This window comes from Furipterus horrens, unplaced genomic scaffold (genome assembly GCF_987537825.1).
Source record: "Furipterus horrens unplaced genomic scaffold, mFurHor1.1.pri manual_scaffold_1, whole genome shotgun sequence".
Classification (NCBI taxonomy): Eukaryota; Metazoa; Chordata; class Mammalia; order Chiroptera; family Furipteridae; genus Furipterus; species Furipterus horrens.
Window position 1 is genome coordinate 218,115,225 of NW_028327171.1, and position 16,048 is coordinate 218,131,272.

Consider the following 16,048-nt stretch of genomic DNA (forward strand, 5'->3'; position numbering starts at 1 on the left):
GTGCCTCTCACAGAGCGGGTGATTTAAAGGTATCTTCCTCCATCTCCTCCCTGAAACCACGCGCCAGTTTTCATGGGGAGGTTTATGCGCCGCGCTGTGCGCTCCTTGTGCAGGGAGCAGAAATGGGGCCGGAGCGCGACTTCATCCAGCCTGATACCCGTCCTCCAGGCAACATCTATTAAACGGGCCTTCCTTCCCCGTCTGATTGACGCGGCCACGTGGCCGGCTGGCGCAGGCGCGGGTCCGCCTCTGGCCCTGCGTTCAGCTCTGTCCTCGCGTTGGGCTGCCGTCCCAGTTACTGCAGCTTCCCAGCAACTCCGAAACCAGGAAGGGCCAGGCCTCCACTGTTCTTTTCAAACTGGGTTTCCTGTCCTAGAGCCTTGGAATCCTCATATAAATTCTAGAATCATCTTGTCTTGAGTTTGCTGGAATTCTGAAGGGCATGGCCCTACGTTAGGGTTTCCCAGAGACACCCCGTGGTGCCGATTGCCCCGTGGGACCACAGCCTGTGAGCTTTGGCTCCTCAGAACAATACCCTCTGAGCCCCCCGACCACCAGTGCACCTTCCCAAGGAGGGGACGCCATTTCCAAAATCCACGGAGGCCACCAGGCCCCGTCCTCGTTCTTTGTGACAGGGGCCAAGAATGTCTGCTGCCCTTGCAAGTGCATGAATTTATTCAAGATCAGACACAACATTTCATCTCACAGAGGGGCACTCGGCGCAGAGGGGGACAGGCACTCAAGTTCATTCAGTTTCAGAGTCTAGACAGCATCACACAGGATGACGGACACATGTCACACAAAGCCCACAGCCCCTCATCCCAGGCCCTCATCCTTGGAGATAGGCAACTGCTCTGGGAGCTGTGGCCCAGCGCCCTTGGACTCCCAGGGGGCTGTCCCCGGGGACAGAGTCCCTCCCCACCTGCCACCACCTCCAGGGGCAGCCTGGATGGGGCAGAGCAGCCGCGATGGAGCCTGGCACCCCCTCAGCTGGCCTCGCCGCTCAGAGTCTTGGTCTTCCGGAAGATGCTCTGCATGGCCGAGATCCGGTCCTGATCCTGGATGTGGAAGACCTGGAACTGTGGGCAGGGCCGAGGGTCACAGAGACGTCGGGGAGTCCATCACAGGGCCTCGGACACAGCGTGGGACAACCTTGACCACTGGGCCTGTCTGCCTCTGGGTCTCTGCCTGGACAGTCCCCTCCCCCCAGGCCTTCCTCACATGCAGGTGTCCCTGGGTGGTCCTGACACAGAGGAGGCCCAGCCATGTGCTTGCTGAGGACGGAGTGTGGGCCACACCTCCCCTGCCATCACCCCATGCCCCCGGGTGTGCCCAGGAAGGGGACATGCTGGCTCTTTGGGTGAAGTTGGGGCTGGCCCTTGGGAGAGGAGCAGGAAGGGGTTCTCTGGGGTGGGGGTATGAAGGGCCAGCACAGCTGGTGGAAACTTGGGGCTTGAGCAGGGCAGCTGGGGGACCATCCAGGCCCCCCAAATGCCAAGGGACATGGCGTGGGACTCCTGGGTCTGGGGACGCAGCGGGAACCACACTCCTGCACGAGGAACGGTGCCCAGGGCAGCAGCTGGGGCTCTGAGCATGCGCTGCAGGTTTGGGGGGCCCTGGGGGTGGTGGGAACAGGCTTGGACGTGCTGCCCTGGGTCCCATCCAGCAGCCCTGGGCCTGTGGGGCCACCGGGGGGCAGGGGGCAGTCCTGGCCTATCTGACCCCCAAAGTCACATCCTTCCCTGAGACGCTGTCCAGAGGCCGGATCTGACCCAGCCCTGCTCAAGCTCCTGACCCTGGAGTGGGGGGAAGCGGGGCGAACCGGGACTCTGTCCTCACCGCACGGGACCCTGGGCCCACCTTGTCCAGCAGGACGTCGAAGTAGGCCGTGGCCCAGTAGGCGGGGTCACTGGCGGGCAGCTGCAGGAGCGCCTTGATCCCGTGGCCAATGCGCGGCGGGGGGCTGCGGCCCAGGTGGGTGGCGTGGATGCGCAGGGACGCCTCGGGCTGGCTGGCGAAGTGCTCCACGCGCTGGTAGAGAGCGCCGAGGTCCAGGCCGGTGTCGCACAGCAGGTTGAGCTCGGGGTGCAGGAAGTGTGGCAGGTTCCGCGTGGCCAGGCAGCACAGCAGCACCACGAGCGGCCGGTACACCGCGCCCTGCAGCTCCGCCCAGTCCTCGGGCGCCGGGAAGAGCGCCGAGGCCCAGAGCAGCACCGTCTGCGGAAGGACAGCGGTCGGTCCCCGCCTGGGAGGCGGTGTGGACGGACAGGCCCACCAGCCCTGCCCTGACCCCCCACTCCAAAGCCCCTGCCCACGGGCACCTCCCCACTCACGATGCCTCCCCTGGGTGTCCCAGCGTGAGTCCCAGACCCTTGCCACCTGCTGGCCCCACTGTGGCACCTCCCATGGCTCCCCAGAGGCACTGCAGCTGAGCAGGACCCCGCTCAGCCTGCCCTCCATGGCATCCCAACTCCAGCCACCAGGCCACCAGCACCCTTTCAGGGGACCCAGGTTCCTACGCAGCCTCTGGGCCTTCCCTCACGCCCACCCCACTGCCCGGCATTCCCAGCACACCAGGGCCCATCGCGTGTCTCAAAGCCACAACTGGCCACCTGGCTGCCCCAGCCACCCTCTCCCACCCCGGCCCTGAGTCCCCGTGGCCAGGGACCCCTCTCCTGGGGGTAGACGCTGGCTGAGCAGGGTGGCAGGGGGCTCACTGAGCCCCACACATACCTTCAGGTGGTCGAACGTCAGGCCGGGGCTCCGGCCGCCGTCCCGCCAGCTCTCGTAGTTGACCCGGTCCAGGACGGAGAGGCTGTCCAGGTGGTGGCCCGGCAGGGAGCCCAGTGCGCTAAGCAGCCTGGTGAGCAGGTAGTCCGTGGAGACCCTGGGAGCCCAGAGACACGCCTCTTGTGGTCAGCGTCAGGGCCTCGGCCAGGCACCACAGACACCCGCGTCCCCGAAAGGAAGGCCTCCCCAGGACTGGGCGCCCCTGAGCCCCAGGGGCTGGCCTGCGACAGCAGCGGTCGGGGCGCACCCAGCCTGGCGTCATGCCCGGCTCAGGAGCAGCGCGCAGGGAGCCGCCCACTGGGAAATGTCTGCTTCACATAGACGCTCAGGCCCCAGAGCCCCGAGGGACACAGGAGCCTCCAGGCCGGGACGGGAAGGTGCCGTTCTCACCAGCCCAGGGCAGAGTGAGGGTGGAGTCACCCAGCCTCCACTCCACGCCCCGTCCGGAAGCCAGGCTCCAGCGCAGAGCAGGCCGAGACGGGCTCGGAGGCCTGCCCCCGGCAGCACCCGCAGCGCTGGTGGCGCACCCCAGAGGGCTCACTGCGTGCTTGCTGGCCGGGGACAGTGCCCTCGGGTACCCACACTGAACGGTCACCTGCCCGCTGGTCTGTGTGGACAGGGCCCAGGACAGGCCCGATGGCAAAAGCTGACTCTGCTTGGTGAAGCCCGTCCCCGCCCCCAGTGGCTGGGCGTCACCCCCGGCCTGGACGCAGCCCCTGCCCATGCAGAGGTGGTCAGCGGGCGGCAGCTCCCGGGCGCCTGGTGAGCCTTGTGGAGCCGCACACTTCACTGACATCACCCACATCTCGGAAGTGACGCCCTGCGCCCTTCACCCAGACCTGGGTGCGGGCGGGCCGAATCGCCTGGCCAGTCACAGGGCCTGCGCACCGCGGCCGTTTCAGGGCTCAGGTCAGTGGGGTCTGCAGGGCAGCTCAGCCTCAGCCTCACGCCCCCCCACTCCCTCCCTCCCTCCCTCCTTCCCACAGGACGTACTCAGGCCTCCCCTCCCAGCAGATGCCCCCTCTTCATGAGGGCAGAGACTGGGGGGCCCAAGGAGAGGCTGGGGGGCTCCTGGGCCAGATGGGCGAGGGGCACCACAGCTAAATACCTCGGTGGGGGGGCTCTTGGGAGGGGAACACTGATCCGGGAAGAGCAAAGCCCTGGTGCTAATTTGTCTTCGTGAGGCCCTGACCCACACCAGCTGCTCCGGGAACCACCATGATCTGGACAGGCCACCTGGGCTGGGTCCCTAAGGCCCACCCAGGGCGGCCCCCACACTCTCAGGTTTCTCCACACTCCCCGAAGCCTTGTGAGGGACCCCAAATTCCCCCGAGATCCCCAAACTTCTGGGTGGTACACTTACGGGGCGGGGTGAGCAGGGAGCAGGCCCCCTCCCACAGGCCCCCGGATCCCACCGACCCAGGAGGGGCCTCCTACCTCCAGAGCTGGGTACTGGCCGGCACAAGGGCCACCTCCTGGCTGGCGATCCTTTTCAAGCTGCCTTCAGGGAACCCGGGCACCCTCTGGCCGCCCTCCAGGGCGGGCACCCTGTGCTTCCACCGCACCACCGGCACCACGTGGAAGCGGATGGCCCTCCAGCCGCCGGACACCAGCAGGGACAGGCTCAGCCCCTCCTCCCTCAGGCTGTCCGCGTTCAGGGCGCCTGCAATGACAGCCATGCTGGCCCTGGCCTGCCCCCAGCCCCACCTCCCCAGGATGCTAGCAGCCCTCGCCTGCGGCCCTCTGGGGCCCTCCCTGCCCACACCTGCCAGCTCCCCGGCCCAGACACCAGCATCAACCTGTGACCTCCACCAGGTCGGGGGCTGGCCCAGCAGTGCCTGCACAACTGTTATGGGCAGAACCGTGTCCCCCAAAACTCACGCATGGGAGCCCTACCCCCAGCAGCTCAGACTGTGACTGTATTTGGAGATGGGGGTCTCCCAAAAGGTGACAAGGTAAAATGAGGCCACCAGGGTGGGCGCTGGTCTGATAAGTTCGGTCCTCCTGGAATCGCACCCAGAGAGGAGGCCACGGGAGAGACCCGCCCTGCCCACGCCGTGGCCTTGGCCTTGGCCTTCCGGCCTGAGGACAGCTGTTTGAGTGCCCGGTCTGCAGCATCTGTCCTGGAGGCCGCCGACCCATGCAGGGAGGACACCATCAGCTCTAGGGCTTGCAGCCCCCGGACGGCAGCAGCACCTGCACTAGGTCCTCTGGTCACCTCCCCAGGTCCCAGTGCACCTCAGCTCTGCTCCAGCCTGGTGCCCCGTGCCCTGCGGCACCCTGCCATGGGGCGGGGGGTGGGGGGTGAGGGGGGCAGCAGCAGCTCAGGCTGCGCCAGGAGAGGCCGCAACCCCAAGAGGAGCAGTACTGCCCTAGGGCGGGGCCCTCGGACAGTGGTCCCAGGCCCTACCTGCCCAACCCTGGGTCCTGCACAGCAAGAAGCTGGGCCCCCCTCCCAGGCAGCTCTGAAACCCAGCCCCTCTCTCCGGGGGGCCGTGAGGAAGGGTCTCCAACGCTTCTCTCTGAGTGGCTGGTCTGCCCGTCTGCACCTGATGCCCAGGTACCCACTGCGCCTCCTCAGTCCTCAGGAAATGACTTGGGGTGGGTGCTGTTCATGCTTGGCATCCCTGTCCTGGGCCCATGAGGGCCCCAGATGCTGACCGGCCATGACAGCCCCTCTGCCAAGGACAGTCTTTGCTCCTGGTCACCTTGCTCAGCATGGCGAGGAGGTCAGGTCCCACCCGCCCGGCAGCCAGTGCTGCTGGGACCCTGGGACATGGGCCGGCCCCTGGGGGCAGCCTCCGTGGGCCCAGGAGGGCTCGCTGAGGCTGGACTTCTGATCACATCAACTGGCCCCCACCCTCCCCCTCCTGCTCCTCGGAAGCTTCCTGAGAACTACCCCCACCCACCCCCCGTCACCTGGTCGCCCCGTCACTGTTACCTATCAGGCCGGTGCCCAGGAATCCCCACTTTAGACACACCTCCTGGGAGGGGCCGGGCATGGAGGACAGGTCTGCTCAGGAGGGAGTTGCAGGGTGCTGACGGCCTGGGCTTGGGCAGAACAGGCTCAGGGCCGGCACCCAGGAGGCCCTGCCCTGAAGGCGGACGAGCCTGGTGCCCTAAATTCCACTCCACACCCAAGGGTGAGAGGGGGCAGAAAATTCTAGCAGAAATGCTTCACGCTCTCCTCCCCACTCAGATCCCATGGGGCCCAGCCCAGAGCCCACGGACCACACAGGAACGGACGGCGTGGGGGCGGGGGGGTGGGGGTGGGGATGCTGCCTTCTCCCTCAGCTGTGCTTCCCCATGTCCCACCACGCACACTGCCTGCCTGGGACAGTCCACGGCCCTGGGGGTCCTGTAGGAGGGGGCGAGCCCCATCTGTGCACCCCTCCCCCAGGCACCTGCAGGGCAGCTCTTGGGCTACGTCCTGAGACCCAGCCCTGGGCAGGTCCTGTCCCTGCTGCCTGGGCCACTTCGTCCCCTGCCTGGGCCTCAGTCTCACCCTCAGTTCAAAGGAGAAAGGGGGTCAGTGATCCCCAGCCCCTCCTGCCAGCATTTGAAGCACCTGTCACTCAAAGCCACGGGTGGCTTCATGTCCTTATCTACCACCAGTCACACGTTTTGTCCATGAAGTGGTGGCTTGGAAGGTGGCCAGCCACACCTGCCGCCCATCCCTGCCACTCCAAACCAGTCTGGCCTGGTCTCTGGGTTCCCAGGGTGGGACAGGCTGGGGGCAGCCTGAACCTTGTCACCTGCAACTGGAAGTAATGCTTGGAATTCCCTGTGTGCCCCGCGGTCAGGACGGGAGGGGCCTGGCCGCCCAGCCTGTGCCCGAGGAGCCAGGGCAGGGCAGAGCCTTGTGCGCCACTGGTTGGTGAGTCTGTCTCCCGGGCTGGACAGGCACCTGAAGGTGACAGGCCAGGTGGGAGCAGCCTAGCTGTCAGGGAGGAAGACAGAAAGGGTGCTGCCAAAGCTGCCTCCGCAATCCGAAGGCTCAGAGATGGCCAGACGAGATGTCTGCAGGAGGCTTAATGACAGGCCCTGGCCACCCAGAGGGCAGTGTTTATCGGCCCTGAGACGTGGTCACTGCCCCCGTCCCCCGGTCACCAGGCAGGTCTGCGGAGGGGCTGGGCTGGCAGCCACCCCTCCTGTGTGACAAGTCTGTCCAGAAGCCCGGCCACCTTCTGAACAATCTTCACGTAAGTGAGGAGAAGGCGGCCCAGCCTCCCCAGAACCCCGGGAAGAATGGTCCTGCGGGCCCAGGTCACTGAGGCCACCGTGGGCCTGAGCCTGGATGGCAGCTGGGCCTGGACTCCCCACACTGGGCAGTCTGGGGCAGGCCCCAGTCCTCCAGGCGGGCTGGCCACCTTCACTCGCTGACCTCGCGGCAGATGGGAGGGCCAGACTAACACCAGGTGGCAGCCACCCCCAGCAGGCAGCTGTCCCTCCCAAGGGAAGCAGGACACTCGGTTTCAGTCCCCAGCTGCCTGCCGTGCTATTGGACATCTCTCCCCTGACCCCCAGGAGGATGGGCTCCCTCACCGCACGCCCCGCTGTCCTGCGCCTGTCCTTCCAGTCCCTCCCGGTGCCCGAGGGAGGGGAGCCGCTAGAGACTGAGGCCCGATGCCTGCTCTCCTGACGGCCTCTCCCAAAGCCCACTCGGGGCCTGAGACCCCAGTCCGCAGCTGGGCTGTAAGGTGAGCCGGACCTATGCCCACGTGTGCATATCTGTGCACCCCCACGCTCACGTGTGCTCACTCACACCAGTCCGGCGCCATGTGAGCGGAGGCTGGACGTGGGGACAGCTGCGAGGGCTGTCGGGTCCAGCTGGGACTGACCGACAGGAGAACTGAGTCAGGGGCCCTCAGGAAGCGGATGAGCTGGGGACAGCTCTCGGGTTGTTGCTTCCACAGTAACGCCCATTAAAACGCTCCCCAAAGGTACCACGGGAGACAACATGGAACACGTCACCTTGGAACTCAGAGCACGTCCCCAACTCATGTGCCCCTGACACCCACACTGAGCAATCACATGCCTACACCCTCGCACATGCGTGCACCCACACACGTGTGTGCTCACATGCGCGCGCTCTCACACACGTGCACCCCCGAGCAGGTTCACCTGCGCGTGCTCACACATGCGTGTGCTCGCATGCATGTTCACACACACACTTGCTCACATGTGTTCACTCGCGCGCGCGCGCGGTAACACGTGTGCGCTCATACGCGTGCGCAGACCGCCCGCCGTTACCTGGCGCTATGAGGCCGTGGAGCTTGCAGTGCACGATGGCGGCCACCAGGAGGTTCCTGAGGAGGTGGAGCACCTTGCCGGGCACGATGTGGCCGCAGCCCTTGGAGCTGCCGTCGGAGGAGGCGGTGAAGACGTCGTCAGTCACCCACTGCTCCAGGCCGGCCCCCTCCCTAGGGACCCCCAGGCGGCAGGACACGGGGCCGTCCCCCCGCTCGGCGGCCCCCGGCTCCTCGCTCAGGAGGGCGTCGGCGTCCACCCTCAGCGGCACCTCCATGTGCACGGGGTCGTCCGAGGAGCGCAGGGCGAACTGCGAGGCCTCCAGGTCCCGGGAGTAGTCCACAAGGAAGCGCGGGTCGCGGGCGTGCACGCGCTCCAGCACCGTGAGCAGCGCGTCCTCCGCGCGCTGGTACTCCTGCGCCCGGGACGCGGCCCGCGAGCGGACGGCCCGCAGGTAGTGCTGCCACAGCGGCACCCGCACGGCCATGGCCGGCGCAGCGCAGGCACCGCGGCCCGCGGGCGGCTGTTGGCGGCTGGGAGGAGGCACCTGCAGGCGGGCGCGCCCTGCAGAGCGGAATTCCGGAGCGAGTGCGCTGCGGCCGCTTAAATAGCTGAACGGGGCCCAAGCCTTTGAAGGGACGGTGAGTCAGCCTTCAGCAATGGGGACGTCACAGGGGCGGGCAGGGAGGGGCCCGGGTACGCTGGGGGCGCCCTGAGCTCCTCCCTCCCTCGTGCTGCCCACCCCGTGGCCCAAGGCCCATGCCGGCTGAGACCCCCACCCTCCGAGCTGCCTCCCGCCCCACTCCCTCGTGCTGTCCCTGGGGGCGGGGGGGCCTGTTTCTGGGGTCCTCTTCCTGCGTCCCAGCAGCAGCAGCCTCAGGGGCTCTGGGACATCACCGCACCCCCCCCCCCCATCAAGGGGCTGAACGCACGGCAACCCCTCACTCAGATGGGAAAGGCGAGGCAGGGCGGTGGCTGCACCGGACCCCGAGTGTGGGGGCCACCCTGGGGCCCCCGCCTCCCCACAGCCTTTCCCCAAGGCAGCCTGGACGCAGCCAGCCTCAGCCCGGGCTGGGGGCTGCATTGCCATAGCAACCCAATCATGCCCTCTGGCACCTGTGCCCCCACCTGGTGGCCACCGAGGTCCAGGTAGGAATTACACCCCTTCCCCCTGCAAGGCCTGTGCCCAGTGCCCCCCTGTGCAGCCCCTGCACCCCGAGGGCCCATCCCCCACCCCACCCGGCCTTCAGCCTGAGAGAAGGACCCACCTGGGCCTGGAGCTGGAGTGAGTCTGGTTCTTGGGAAGTCTCCTTGGCTCCACCTCTGGGGGCTGGGACGCTCACCCTGCCAGCCCTCCAGCTCCTGAGCTGGGCGCCCTGCCCGGCCCAGCCACCTCCCTACTCAGGGCTGCGCAAGTCCCAGCCAGCAAGGGGGGAGCCTCCCCCGCGTCCCTGGGCCCCTCCAGTCTAGCCCTGTGCCCAGGTACTCCTGCTGGGGCTTCTGCAAACAGCGGACATGAAGAGGCCCCACGCAGATGGCTGCAGACAGCCCCCGTCCCAGAGACGCCACCACAGCTCCCGGCCTGAGTCGGAGCTGCGGACAGAACCAGGATCCAAGGCACTCACTTCCCGGTGCTCAGAAGCCCCCCTGAGGAGCTGCAGCCCCAGTGAGTGGATCTCTGTTTCCACGCCTCCCAGGATGGGGAGCTCACCGCCTGGCCAGGGAGCCCATGATATAGTCGAGCAAGAGACAGGTTTCCCTCCTCAAGCCTGGCCCAGTCCTGTCCTCCAGGGCTGCCCTCACCCAGGACTGCTGCTCAGATTCCAGGACCACAAGCCCCGGGACCCCACACCCCACCGCATCCCTCTGCTCTGTCCCCCGCAGACACCCCGGGGGACCCTGGCCGGCAGGGAGGGGCGTGGCGTGGGGAAGCCGGTCCTGCAGCCCTCGCCCTCAGGCCCGAGCCCTGTCTCCGGGCAGTGCAGTGAGTGAGGGTGGAGAACCGGAGTGGGGAGCGGCGTGGGAGAATCGGACGCGCTCCATCGGGGCCTTGGCGGCTTGGGAAGGGGTTCACTTGCAGCTCACAGCCGACCTCAGACACCTGTGTGTCCGGCTCCCCCGTCTCCTGGGAACTCAGGGGCGCACGCACGGCTCCTGTGTCTCAGGAATTCCCAGACGTGCTGGCAAGGGGGCGGGGGGGCCTTCTACCCGAACCCCTGTATCTCAGCACTGGGTGAGGAGCGATGAGGGGTTCACCGAGGACAGCCAGGCCCACCCACCCCGCCCCCCGACATGAGGGGACCAACACACCACCGGTCGCCCTGTCAGCCGCTGCCTCCTCCCACAGGGACCCAGCTTTCAGGTGTGACCTCTACTCGCCCCGTCTGGCACCCCTGCCACTGCTTCAGGCAGGAAACCCCAGGACTGGTGCAGAGGGAGGCCACGGGAGAACCAAGCCCCAGGTTAATGGGGGGCTGGCCAGGCAGGAAGACCCTTTCTCGCTGCAAATGCACAGTCAAGCTGGGCTGGGGCTGAGGGTAATCTGTCTGATGGGGGGCTGTCCTGGTGTTGATGGTCATTCGGGGCCACCCAAGGAGAAGCAGGTGTGTGTGGCTGACCAGTGTCATCCTCTGGGAGGTGCCTGCCCTCGGCCAGTGGCAGAGCAAGTGGGGAGCAGACAGCTGAGCCGTGAAGATTTCCAAGGCAGGAAGGAGGCTGGCGTCAGCCACAGCCCAGGACAGGGGCAAGCAGGGACCTCTGGGGACAGAAGAGCTCCCAGGGCCTCGGCGCAGGGCTGGGAGAAGGAGGTGGGGGAAGGGGACCCGGGAAGACAAGGCTCAGTGGGGCCACACGGGGCAGCCAGCTCCACGGCCCCAGGGCCAGTCGGCTGGTCAGCGCAGGGCCACGCAGGAGCCCCCCGGGCTGAGGAGCCCACCAGGCCGCCAGGCGTGGGGGAAGGCCCGCCCCGGTGCTGCAGGCAGGGCTGGGCTCTGGGCGATGTGCCTGGGGTTTGGGGGGCATTTTGTACTGTGACAGATAAACAACAAAATGTGTCCTGGCTTCTGTCTCTGTGACCCTGACGCCCCTAGGAACCCCACGTAAGGGAGGACTTCGTGCCAGTGGATAAGCAGCCACAGGAGACTGAGGCCGTGCGGCCCCACTCAGGGCCTCGCGGGAGCCTCCGTCGGAGCTTCCTCCTTGTCCAGCTGAGTCGCGCTCCCTCCCAGGGACGGACCACACCGTCCCGTCCATCCGCCTGCAGATGCCTGGATCCTCGGGCTTCAGCTGTTGTTTCTGATGCTGCTGTGAACTCCGGTGAGCAGCTGTCTCTTCCAGACCCTGGTTTCCACTCGGGTTGTGGACCCAGAAGTGGGGGTGCCAGATCACACAGCAGCTATGTCTGTGCACAGGGCCCGTTTCTCAGCGTCCCCGCCGGCACTGGGTGTTTTCTGGGGAGCTGACAGCAGCCGTCCCAGCGGGGCAGGTGGCCTCCCCAGGTGGGATGTGCGTGTCCCTGGTGGTCAGGGCTGTTAGCATCGTATCGGGGGCTGCAGCCACGCATGGGTCCTCTTTGGAGAAACATCTGTTCCAGCCCTTGGGCTGTTTGTAAGTTGTTTGGGGTTTTTGGTGTTGACTCATGGGAGTTTGTTATGAATTCTAGACATGAATCCTCATATCCAATATATAATTTGCAAATATTTTCTTCCATGCTGTGGGCTGCCTTCTCACTCTTGGTATCGTCCTTGGATGCGCAAAGCCTTTAATTTATCCAATTTATTGTTCCTTTCTTTTGTTGCCTGAGCAGCTGCGGCCAAGTCCAAGGCCAGTGTCCTCCTGTGCGTCTCAGCCTCTGTGCTCACCACGAGGACCAGCTTCAAGGCCCCGCAGCCTGGAGCCTGCAGTCGCCCCCCCAGAGCCCCGCCCCTGGCCCCTTTCCTCGCTGTGGGGCCGAGCCGAGTCTGGGATTTCCTTTCAGCCACCCCTTGAGAGCAAGGGACAGAGGGCAGGGTCTGCGAGTCCCCCCTGCACCCCTGGGACTGCCCCCCACCGCCTGCCTGGCATCATCACTGTCAGGTGACACTCGGGAGGGCTGCACACAGGCTGGGCACTACCCCCCCAGGGCTGCCAGCCCCTGCGGTCCTCTGGGCAGGGGTCAGAGGCCCCAGGAGCTGGACGGAGAGGGAAGGGCCTGATAGTGTCCCCCAACGCGAGCCTCCCATGGCCCCTGGTCCAGTTGCCCCTTCGCAAGGCCTCCCCTGCCATCCCAGAGCCGGGCCCCGGGCGTGGGCACATGGCCCGGAGAGCACAAGCACACAGACAGGGGCCAGCCGCCCAGGACACCCACCCGGCAGGCAGCAGGACTGTCAGCTCTGCCCCGGTCAGCCGATCTGGGCGGTGCCCAACAGGCTGTGTTTTGTACGCCCGTGCAAGGCACGGCCTGCTTCCTGTCTGGCACCTGCAGGGGACACGCCCCACAGAGGCCACGGGCCATGGCCGCGGCAGGAGCCACCCCTCTCCCACGCAGCGCAGCCAGCCCTCGGGAAGGTGCAGGGCCCAGGGGCAGAGTCCCTGAGAGCAGACGGTGACAGCAGGACAGGCGCCTCCCAGAGCTGGCCAGGGTGGGACCGCAGCCTGGAGGCTGAGAGGGGCTGGGACAGAGGTCACCACATTCCTTTGCGGCCTCTCACCCTCTTCCCCAGGCGTCCCCTGTGTGACCCGTCTTTGGAGGACCTGTCAAGACTGAGTGTCCCGTTCCCATGGGCCGTCTGTCAGGGCGAGGACAGGGCAGGCCGATCAAAGGCAGGGAGGCGGGCCCCGTGTGGGGAAGCACCAGGCGGCCTTGCGAGTCCAAGCGTCTCTCCCCCTCTCGGAGAGGAGCTGGGTCAGGGGTGCAAATTCTGGGGCCCCTGGAGGCAGCAGGGGACAGAGGAAGACAAGGCCCGCTGAGTTCTGCCTCACCTGGCCCCGTCCCCACCCCGTGTCCCCTGACACACGTGCGCCCCACACGGCCAGGCCTGTGGACTGTCCCAGGGGAGCTGGGGATCCAGAGCACGCAGGTGAAATCCACGAGGCGCCCGCTCGGAGGAGGAACAGTGACACAGCCCAGCCACGGGCCGCCTCTCACAGACAGGCGAGGTGACCTGAGCAGCACCTGAGGTGGGCAAGGCCACAGGGGCACCGGCGGCCGCACACTGAGCGCTGCCCAGAGCCCCAGGGAGCAGGGGGGTTCAGGGACCCCCGCTGAGCCCAGCGGGTGAGGATGTGGCCCCCCGGCCCGCCTGCACAGCCCCAGAGGTGCTCCCTGCATGGTGGGGAACCCATCACACATTCTACTCGGGCCAGAAAGCTCCCTGGGGGCCGGGCCCAGGCCCAGCACTGACTCTGCCCTCAGAGCTCCCCCCAACCACCAATGGCTGAGGACTGGACCCCTGAGCACGGGGTGGGGGGGCCAGGCAGGGAGGGCTTAAGAGGGGAGTGGGCATTGGGGAGAGCAGGCTGAGGAGGATGTTGGGGTGAGTGGGGGAGGGGCATGGCAGGATGGCCCCACCCCCCACCAAACACCCACTTTCATGGAGTCTTACTTAGACTCACTGAGTGACCTTCACAGAGGTCACTCTGGCCTCTGCTGCCTCCTCGTCCCCCATGGCCTGAGTACCGCGTTGCACTGCCTGCCTACCCGCCCCAGGCAGGGACTCTCACCAAAGGACAGGGCCACACACTGGGGTCAGAGGTCGCCCAGCCCCTGAGCAGCCCACCTCTCCAAGCTCCCCAGCCCAGGCCTCTGGCTCCACAGGGGCCCTAGGATTCGGGGGTGCTACAGGCGACCTTGGGAGCCAGGGAGGTGCCCCAGCCATGATGTGAGTCCCCTGGGCTCTGCCTTGTGACCTCAGGAGCTGAAAGTCACTGCTAGTCCGGAGGGGCCAGGCTCAGAAGGACTGGCTAGGCCTTCGCCCCCGGGAAGCATCCAAGAAACCCCACGCCAGCAGTGGGGCTCCAAGGGCCTGGCCTGTCTTGCACGGGGTGCCCTGTGACTGTCTTCTCATGAAGGGGCGGGGGACCCAGGACCCTGAGGACCTCAGGAGGACAGAGCACAGGGGCCCCTCCGGTGGACTTCGGTCTGAGGATGTGGCCCCGATGGCCCCCCTCCCAGCAGCACTGGGGACGGGTGTACCCCACAACAAGTGTCCATCCTCCCTGGGTGGCCTCAGAGGGACACGCCCCCTCCCCAGGGCCCCAAGTGGCCTCCTCTCATCAGAGGGACAGTCACTCCGATTACAGGGCCCCCTCCAGGGCTGCCCCTTCCCAAGAGGGGCTCCTGTTGGCATCAGCCCAGCGGGGACAGGGCCTGAGGGGAGATGCATGGGGGACGCTGGCCTGGCTGGGAGGGACAGGCTGGGAGAACTGGCCCTGCTGACCCTTCCCGTGACCCTGGCAAGGTGCAGGTGAATGAGCCGAAATGGCCCTCGTCTGGCACGTCCGAGGCACAGTGACCGCGGAGCAGCCTCCTTTCAGGGACACGGGGCTCTGGAAGGCGTGACCAAGAGCAAGGTGAGGGAGACAAGGCCTCCTTTGGTCCTTAGGCAGGTGGCTTCCCCTCCCCAAGCCTCAGTTTACTCACCTGCCACACGCCTGCACACGGTAGAACACCGGTGCTTTTCCAAAGCTGGGGGGAAAGGCTATTTGATTCTCCAATGGGAGCAGCTGGCGGTGTGCCCACCACCCCCACTGGTGTGGGGCCCCCAGGCGCACGACTCCCCCCGGCCGCGGCCCAAGGGGGTCTGTGGTGGCCGGGGGTCGGGGAAAGGCCAGCCCCACCCTGCTGCGGTCGGTCTCCAGGGGACAGTGGCACCCAGGCGTCTCCACGTCTCCAGACAACAGCGTTCCTTGGTCCCCATGGCAATAAAGCTTGCACTCCTGTTTCCAAGGAAACCCAGCCTTCAGTGTTGCGGTTGCCACAGCAACGCCTAACGCTCAGTTGTCCATACAGTCCCGACCCAGAGGGGGCAGCAGGCGCTGCACACGTGTGGGGCCCAGAGCTGAAGGAGCCCCGTCCAGTGTGCCAGGAGGAGACACCTCAGCCAGAGCCCAGCTTTCTCCCGGGGCTCGCGCTCCAGCTGCCATGAGTTCTGCCTCCAGCGAGCCTGGCAACAGGGACGCGGCGGAGCGGCCCCCGCTGGGGCTGGAGGCCGTGATCCAGGTCAGTGGGCGGCTGCCCCCCAGCACCCTCCTAGAAGCAAGCTCCAAGGGCTCCTTGAGAGGGAAGGGACCCTGCAGAGGCCACACCTCCCCGGCTCACTGAGCTCACTCACACAGCCAGCACAGGCGCGTGGTGCGTGGCATGCACGCGCACACCCACGGGTGCAGACTGACCTGGAAGGGGCCAGAAGCCTGAGTCCGCTGGGGAGCCCCTGCACTGAGCCGCAGGCTGGCAGCCTGCACGGGGCGGGGGAAGAGCCGCAGACCCTCCGGTGATGTTCTGGATCCAGTTCCCTTCTCTCTTTGTGGCAAAGTGTGGGAGCCTCCAGTCCTTCCCCAGGGGGGCTTTCCCCTCTGCCCATGGGTGGATGCGTGGGGCCGTCCCCAATACCTGTGAGCTCCAGAGGTTCTAGTTGTCACTTTCTTCCTTTTTAATTAATTTATTTACTTTTAGAGAGAGGGAAGGGAGGGAGAAAGAGGGAGAGAGATCCATATGTGAGAGCTACATTGGTCAGTTGCCTCCTGCACACGCCCAGCTGGGGACCCGTCCCCCCACCCAGGCCTGTGCCCTGACCGGGAATCGAACCGGTGACCTTTCAGTTCACAGGCCGGCGCTCAGTCCACTGAGCCGGGCCCGCCAGCGCTGGTTCTGACTTCCTTGGCTTCACCTGCATAACAGCAGCATCAACAATGACTGGGAACTACCCCCACACCCACTCCCCTCCACCCCTGCTGCTCAGACCCGAGGTCCCACCACCACCCCATTGACCCCAGGGGTCCCACCACCCCATTGACCCCAGGGGTCCCAGTG

At 66.3% G+C, this 16,048-nt stretch overlaps 2 protein-coding genes and 1 long non-coding RNA gene across 4 annotated transcripts in view; 2 read left to right on the forward strand and 1 right to left on the reverse strand.

Moving 5' to 3' along the window:
- Nucleotides 1–657: 657 nt before the first annotated feature.
- MAB21L4 (mab-21 like 4) lies at nucleotides 658–9,412 on the reverse strand. Its single transcript, XM_090285360.1, has 6 exons — nucleotides 9,309–9,412; nucleotides 8,044–8,668; nucleotides 4,228–4,453; nucleotides 2,734–2,887; nucleotides 1,861–2,217; nucleotides 658–1,079 (listed from the first exon to the last, which is right to left on the reverse strand). The coding sequence occupies exons 2-6, from the start codon at nucleotides 8,525–8,527 to the stop codon at nucleotides 987–989; spliced, it is 1,314 nt and encodes a 437-aa protein (XP_090141486.1). The 5' UTR covers nucleotides 8,528–8,668; nucleotides 9,309–9,412; the 3' UTR covers nucleotides 658–986.
- On the forward strand, nucleotides 9,086–11,738 carry LOC150022875 (uncharacterized). 2 transcript variants are annotated; one of them, XR_016512695.1, is made up of 3 exons: nucleotides 9,086–9,706; nucleotides 10,206–10,402; nucleotides 11,130–11,738. It is a non-coding gene; the product is annotated as an uncharacterized LOC150022875 (long non-coding RNA). The 2 variants fall into 2 exon arrangements; XR_016512694.1 differs by lacking the exon at nucleotides 10,206–10,402.
- Nucleotides 11,739–15,041: 3,303 nt separating this feature from the next.
- CROCC2 (ciliary rootlet coiled-coil, rootletin family member 2) overlaps nucleotides 15,042–16,048 on the forward strand; it is a 47,979-nt gene continuing 46,972 nt past the window's right edge. The window contains exon 1 of the mRNA XM_090288533.1: nucleotides 15,042–15,238. Coding sequence (XP_090144659.1) covers nucleotides 15,161–15,238 — 78 coding nt within the window. The 5' untranslated portion in view covers nucleotides 15,042–15,160. The remainder of the gene's footprint in view (nucleotides 15,239–16,048) is intronic.

Excerpts from the sequence above, each read along its gene's own strand:
- MAB21L4 (XM_090285360.1), bottom strand. The coding sequence starts at position 8,527 with ATGGCCGTGCGGGTGCCGCTGTGGCAGCACTACCTGCGGGCCGTCCGC. Across the intron at positions 4,454-8,043 it reads CCACGGCCTCATAGCGCCAG|GCGCCCTGAACGCGGACAGC; the intron begins GTAACGGCGGGC and ends CTGTCATTGCAG. Across the intron at positions 2,888-4,227 it reads GCCAGTACCCAGCTCTGGAG|GGTCTCCACGGACTACCTGC; the intron begins GTAGGAGGCCCC and ends CTGGGCTCCCAG.